The following is a 6,963-nucleotide window of genomic DNA, read 5'->3' as shown; positions in this document are numbered from 1 at the left end:
CTCTTTTTATTCCGTAGACCGGGAAATTTTGTCAAACTCTTTCACAAAGGTCACAAGAACAATAAACTTATGTCCTACAGCCAGAAAAGCACCTAAGAGGCATCTCATGACTTGACACTTCAAAGACAAGTGCAAGTGATAGGTGATAGTCCAGAAACATAACACAGATTACTTCATCAGAAACTCAAATATCTTATACGTAATGTAAGCAACACCAGTGCTCCAACAGCCAGAATATCAACTTTATGTCACCCCATGATTCAAAAGGAAAACAGAACTCAGTAATGCTTTGAGCAAACACAGGCGTGACAGTTCTTATTGCAGCAGATGAAGAAAGGACAAAGCCAGGGCAGAGAGGACACTCAGAGAGCCACACATCTGTGACTGAGAAGACACAAAATAGTAGAAGTTTCTGGTAGGAATGACAACAGAGGTGAGAAGAGGAGAACTGCTCTGATGTCACCAGGGAGGGCTATTGGAACAGCTGCAATACAAACACAGAAAAGAGGGAACCACAAAGTTTGAGAACTATCATCTTGAAAATCACATAAAAGCTTCAAGGTGAGGCTATAATGGAAAATTTACTGTCCATACACTAAAAACCTTTTGAGAAGATTAGTAATCCGGGGCAAAGCCTGGTTCTACCAGACAAAATCTTAAACTAGTCTGAAACAGGGGAATGATCTCCTTTGGCAAATCTTCATCACAGACCTCACCAGTTTCTGCACCAAATGCCAGACTTGTGTCTTGTACCTTGCCTTCTTTGACATAAGAGGTGACATACATCTACATGTATTTCTTAATTAAACAAAACCTATACCAAAGCAAGCAGAAAAACCTCTCCTGAACGTGCTTATCTTACTTGTGAGAAAACAACCAACTCATGACAGTCATGTTACAAACTACCACTCCTGGAAAACATTCAAGATATACACACTGCAGTCATCATGTCCTGGAGAGAGCAGAGTTAGATTTAAGCAAATGGTGCAGGTGCTGGTAATAATCTATCTGTACTGGTATGAGCTGCATCATAACTATTGTGTCCTACTGAAGATTGATGATTGCAGCATAAGAATTTACGTGGCACAAGAAACTTACACAGAACAGAAATATTGTGCCTTGGTATTTATGCAACTGCATAATATAGGCTGCCCAGTTTTTTTAAACATCTTCATGTTGTTCCATACAAGGAAGAGCAAACACACACACAAACACCCAGTTTAAATGATTATGCTCCCAAAACTCTCCATTGGACCTGCCCCTCTCCATTTTTCAGACTGAACTGGCAGGAAGGCAGCGCAGCACAGCAGAACTTCCATATCAGTGTCTGAGAAGTTCCCCTCCTCAGCAGTCTTGTGATTTGAGATGCACACAGAACAGAGCACTTCTGAAGCAACTCTTTAATATTTTAAGAGAGAATTCTTTATTAAGGGAATGTGCAAGAACTCCTTCCAAACTATATGCAAAAATAAACCCCGAAATTCTAATGAAGATACAGAAGGAAAAAAAAAAAAAAGAGGCAGCACAGCAGTGCTTCAAAATACATAATTCACAAGCTTAAAATTCAAGCATTCCCATCCTATGCCGGGAGCTCTCTTAAAATATTAACAATCAAATTTCTCCGGTAAGTGTATGGCGTATACTTTATTCTGAACCAGTGCTTTGGGAAAAGGTTACCACTGGGGGCGTACATTTTCATCCCTTCTGTGCCCATCAGACCACGAAGAATCCTGTTGCGGGACAAGATTTTATCATAAAATTCCACCCCACCTCTGGCATAGTCTTTGGAAACCATGGCTGCCCTTCTGTCAGCCTTGCAGTCCAGGTGATAGGTCAGAGCTTCACAAGAGAGGTAATAGCAGAGCAGGCCACCAGCTGCAGTTACGATGTTACAGAGGCTGCGAAGTATCACAGGGCCATGAGATAAACCCAGAAGGAGCTTTATACCTCTTGTACAGAGAAATGTACCAGCTAAGCAAGTTGGAGCCACAACTGCACTTTTTAAAGGGCTGCCATTCTGCAAATACATAACTTCTCTGGCAATGGCAAACTTCTGAGCTTGGAGTGAAAACGTGAGAGCTTCCCTCAAAGCAACACCTTCGCTGCTTTCCCAGTCTACTTCCTTGCCATTGATCACAACAACATGGTTGACTATTCCTTTTTTGTCCTCATCTGTGCTATCAAAGTTAGGTGGGATGCCCACCAAAGAGCCTGCAGGCAGCCAGGGAATTCCAGCACTCACAGGGTGGAAGCCAGAAGCTTCGAAGGCTCTGTAGGAGTCAGTGGACTTCACAGCAGTATCTTGAAGGACATCCTGAAACACACCACAGAGCCTCTCTGAAAGCTCAGCTGGCTGCCCCTCTGACCAGCACTCGTGCAACAGTTTGAACGTCTGCTCAGGAAACACATGATAGGAAAGGTTTGTGCCAAACAGTCCCACGCAAGAAACGGCCAACACAGTGATCCTGTGCTTCTTTAACCACACAGATGTCTTCTGCAGGAACCGCACTGCCATAGTCAAATCCTAACCTGCTTATAACACAAAATCAGGAATTAAAGTGTGCATAAATAGCTCTCTCAACTCTCTAGTACTTAAAAAAAATAAAAATATAAACTAACAAAAAAAAACCCCAAAGCAAAAAACATGAGAAGAAACAGAGCACAATAACCAAAGAAACATTCTTTTACACTAACAAAACGCAAAACACCTTTACAGAGAAAGTGGTTCGCGTTAATTTTTGGGCCTTGGAACACAGGATGATTGATATGAAGAATTAACTTCTCCCTCTCCTCCAGTAAATCAATTTACCGCAATAAAGACAATACTAAAGCCACGACACTTCCTCTTCCCCAGCAATCAATACGCACTCTGTATTTACCCAACATACTTGTCTAGTCCTCGCTAGCACAATCTACTCTTGCTCTCCACTACACAGTCTACAGATATTGAGGTCAGAATGAGCCAATAATTAGATCCATCTACACTAACATCCTCTACAGTAGAGTTCCAAAAGTTTTAATCAGTAGCCTGAGCACTAAATTCTTGAGTTTAACTACAACTTCCAAAACAGGATCACATTTTGATTTGAAAAGTTTCAGGAGACAGAATTTTCCTTTAGGAGTTTGTTCTAATTGATAGTCAACCTCATTATTAAAAAAACCCAAGAAACCAAAACCAAGAACCAACAATAAAACCAAACCTAAAACAAAGTATGTGTTTTTTTCTAGGTTTTTTTTTTTCAGACTTCAACTTCCAGGCAGTGGTTCTAGCTTACTCAGCAAAAAGCTATTTTCAGAAAGCAGCATGCTTTCAGTAGCTACTTTAAAAAATTTGTCTCTGAAATACACATTCTGACAAATAGAATGTGCAATCCAGAGCATAAACTGGAACAGAAATTGTTTCAGGGCAGACTTGTTGTGACTCTTTAAATAAGCAAATAAACTTAAAAACTTTCAAACCTGCCAACTCCTTCAGTTCAAGAGTCTTGCTTCCCTTGGGGATCATCAGTTCTTTTTATGGTCCAAGCCATATGACGTGCTCTGGAAAGCTCCAATCCTTTTTTTTAAAAAAAATTCCATTGGCTACAGAATTCCACCCTAAAATGATGCTACTGTGAAGATACAGAAGTGAATTGGGTGCCTAAACTCACCAGAAATCAGTGAAAACTGGATGCCCCTGTTTGCATCTGTAGAGTCTCCTCTCTCAGGGCTTTTGCACACGAGCTTCATAGAATCTTGCTGCAGCTGTTAAAGACATGACTATTTCCAGCTGTCCTTACAGGAAGCCAAGGTGGCAGAAGGAAATTGCGCTTTGATACCACAACCAAAGTCTTACTGTGGAGTACCATCAAAGGTGGGTTTCAGCTATGCTGCTGGGCTTTGTACGGCAGCAGCTGAAACAGAGACATATGCTCTCTTCTTCCACTCACACTGAACAAGAACGTCTCACAGAGCGGTAGAGTGGACAACTGGGGTCTGTAACAGCATCAAACAGCACTATATGAGATGCCAGGATACACCAGTCATGATCAACAGCAAATGAGTACTGACCACAGGGAAACAAAAAGGGATTAATTTAAAGGTGGTGTTTTAATGATGGGTTATTACTGCTCCTTCCTATGAAGATCTTTCAGACTGTAAACTCACCAGGGGAAAAATAATCTTATTTAATGTTTATGCTGCACTGAATACAAACTGAGTGCTTAATAAAAACAATGATGTATGTAAGCACACAATAATTTAATATGTATTTCTTAGTGTAATAACTGGCGGTATTCTTACATTCAGCTGAGGACCGGAGGTGGTGATTTGTTTGACAATATTATTTAAGAAAAACATGCTAAAGAGCCAAGAGCTTGGATGAAACCCAATTTCAGCAGAAAGTCTCCTTGATAAGAGAGCTAAAAACCAGAAAATGGTAATACTAAACCCAAATGACCTCTTTGAAATTTTATGATCTCTTTGACAAACCTGGTAGTCTAGATCTGTTTTAAAAGGTCATGCCATTTACTGTGGGGGGGGCAGCACTTCTACGAGGATGACTGTACAGAGACTATCACTTGATCCACATGTGAAGCTGAGGCAAGCACTTTCCAAGTCTCTGCTGTTAGAGTGCCCTCTCATTAAAGCGGGCCAACATCCTTTTAAGATTAGGAATGCTTCAAGAAGAAAATTCGCCCCTCAGCTTACGTCCACACCAGTGTGGGGAAGGACAGACCACAGTGAAAACTCTACTCTCCTTTCTTGCATGACCAAATGGTGCTTGCCAAGCACACGGGTCACTGAATACTCTTCCTGGTCAACGGGATGCTGGGAAGCACATCTGGACAGGCGGGCAGCCCACGGGTGAACCACAGGAAAGCAGGGCAAGAAACCATGTGCTTATCTATACACTTCTCCTAAACAGCCATAATGGCAGGATACACCTCAATGCATTAACACTATTTTCCTGCTTCAGTCATAGAAATTCTAACAGTTGCTAAGTATCTGTTTTTATTATTTTGTAATTAAATTATCCTTTGTGCAGACATGGTTTTGAACCTTTGTGGATAGACCCCTTGAAGGCCAGGCTATGTGCTTGACTGGATTATGCCTAACAGTCCTGCCACACACCTAATGCAAGAGTAAGCAGGATATGCCAGACAGTATTTGTTTTCTCATAATAGTCAATACTCAGGAAAATAGAAGGAAAATTGCCCTCGATACCTTATAGCATTTGTGCTTTCAAACCTTCCCTGAGGGTCAGAGCAGCCACTCAGCTCCTGAAGAAATCCCACCGCAGCCCTAAATGCATATGGCAGCTTTATTTTTATTCATGAACTTTGTGCTATTTATATATGAGGAGGCAACCGGAAACTACAAGGCAATTTATACGGTCCATATCCTGCAAATTTAATCATTTAGTTCCCATGAAGCCACCACAACGTTTACAAGGCATCCTCCCCCAACTGCTGAAGTATTATTTATCTCTGTGGTGTTATGGGCACTTAAATTCTCACTGAACTGGAATAGCTGCAGCTTAAACCGGGGATAGCTAAGCATGTTTTGCTATAACACGTGTGCGTTATTATGCCATTTATTGTTTTATAATCACACGTTAGCCGAGGGGAAAGCCCAGCTTAAAACACTATCACTCAGGACACAGGGCGCCTCCAGGGCTGGGGATGTCACGAAAAATAAAAATATAGCAGAGAGGGGCGGCTGAAATCGGCTGTAGAATCCCGGGGCCCCGCTGAGGAGAAACACCCACCCCTCCCCACGCCGCGGCCGCACCTACCGAGTGTCCCGGGGCCGAGGCGGAGCCGCCGGGCGGAAGGGGCCGGGAAGGGCCGGGAAGGGGCGGGCGGCGGCGCCATGGCCGGGAGGGGGTGGTTCCCTCTGAGGGCCCTTGGGGTTGTGCTGCGGACAGAGGTTGAGCCGCCGCGTTGACCAAATGTGCGGGTCAGGAGTTTCGATGGAGGACTTAAGATCGCTCGATGGGGAGGTCCGACCTGCTGCCTGTGCCCCGCAGGCGAGCAGCAAGGAGGCAGCGCCAAGGGCAGCCGCTCTCCCCGAGTCATAAATTAACTGTGTCCTTGTGCTCTGTGCTGTAACAAATACTCATAGTATCAATTCATGGGTGAGACTTTAACCCACTAATTCCACCAACAGTTTAGTAGCATAATAAGAGGATTATCTCCATCAGCTCTCGTTCCTGTTCCCCAAACTCATTCCTCATCAGTCCAAAGTTTTCTAATTATTTTCTAGGACTTCTGACTTTTGTCCAATTCAGCATTAACTTGACCAGTTGTCTCTGACAACATTTCAGGTCTATTTAAATCCAGCATAATTCAGTCTTTCTCTTTTGCTATGTAATTCTTGATTCCTTTTCTTTGTCCAGACAAATATCAGGACACAGGCCTCTAACGCGATCCCTTTTCTTATGAATTGTTAGGATCCAGTTTGTGGGCATTGGGAGGTGGGTGGCAGAGCAAGTTTTGTGTGCAAGATGAGGACCAGAGCTGAAAAAACAAGACCATATATTTCTACAGGGTGTAGACCAAAAGCAACTGGAAGGTTTGGGATGTCACTAGTGTATTAGGTGGGAAATACCCACTACATTTAACTACATTTTACATCTGTATTATTGGTACTGCCCTCCCCGTGCGGGGCAGGAGTGCTTGCCGGCAGGGCGGCAAAGTGGCATCCATCATGCAGGATTTGTTTTCTCTGTTATTTGTAATGGGGGAAAATAGCACGTGCAGGGATTTTTATTTGCTTTGCAGTAACTATTTGCTCAAAGCAGGTGGCCGGTGTAGTTTCTCAATAATCCCGTGTGCATTTGTTCCACAATCTGGGCACTAAGAGAGCCCTGGAAAGGTCTGCTGGAGCGAAGAGGTGGTGGGTGGCAGAGCAGCACCCTTCGGAAGCGCCGGCCTCCAAGGGTGGGGCTCTGTTAAATCCAGCCTTGCCCCCGGGTTGTGT

General features: G+C 43.3%; 1 protein-coding gene across 1 annotated transcript; it reads right to left on the bottom strand.

The window, feature by feature from the left end:
- Window positions 1-1,399: 1,399 nt before the first annotated feature.
- On the bottom strand, window positions 1,400-5,834 carry TMEM177 (transmembrane protein 177). The gene is made up of 2 exons (XM_032693173.1): window positions 5,777-5,834; window positions 1,400-2,529 (listed from the first exon to the last, which is right to left on the bottom strand). The coding sequence occupies exon 2, from the start codon at window positions 2,513-2,515 to the stop codon at window positions 1,580-1,582; it is 936 nt and encodes a 311-aa protein (XP_032549064.1). The 5' UTR covers window positions 2,516-2,529; window positions 5,777-5,834; the 3' UTR covers window positions 1,400-1,579.
- Window positions 5,835-6,963: the final 1,129 nt, after the last annotated feature.

The sequence above is a fragment of the Chiroxiphia lanceolata genome, chromosome 7, assembly GCF_009829145.1.
Source record: "Chiroxiphia lanceolata isolate bChiLan1 chromosome 7, bChiLan1.pri, whole genome shotgun sequence".
In the NCBI taxonomy this organism is placed as follows: Eukaryota; Metazoa; Chordata; class Aves; order Passeriformes; family Pipridae; genus Chiroxiphia; species Chiroxiphia lanceolata.
The sequence above is the reverse complement of the archived record's forward strand: the minus strand, read 5'-3'. Positions and strand labels throughout refer to the sequence as shown.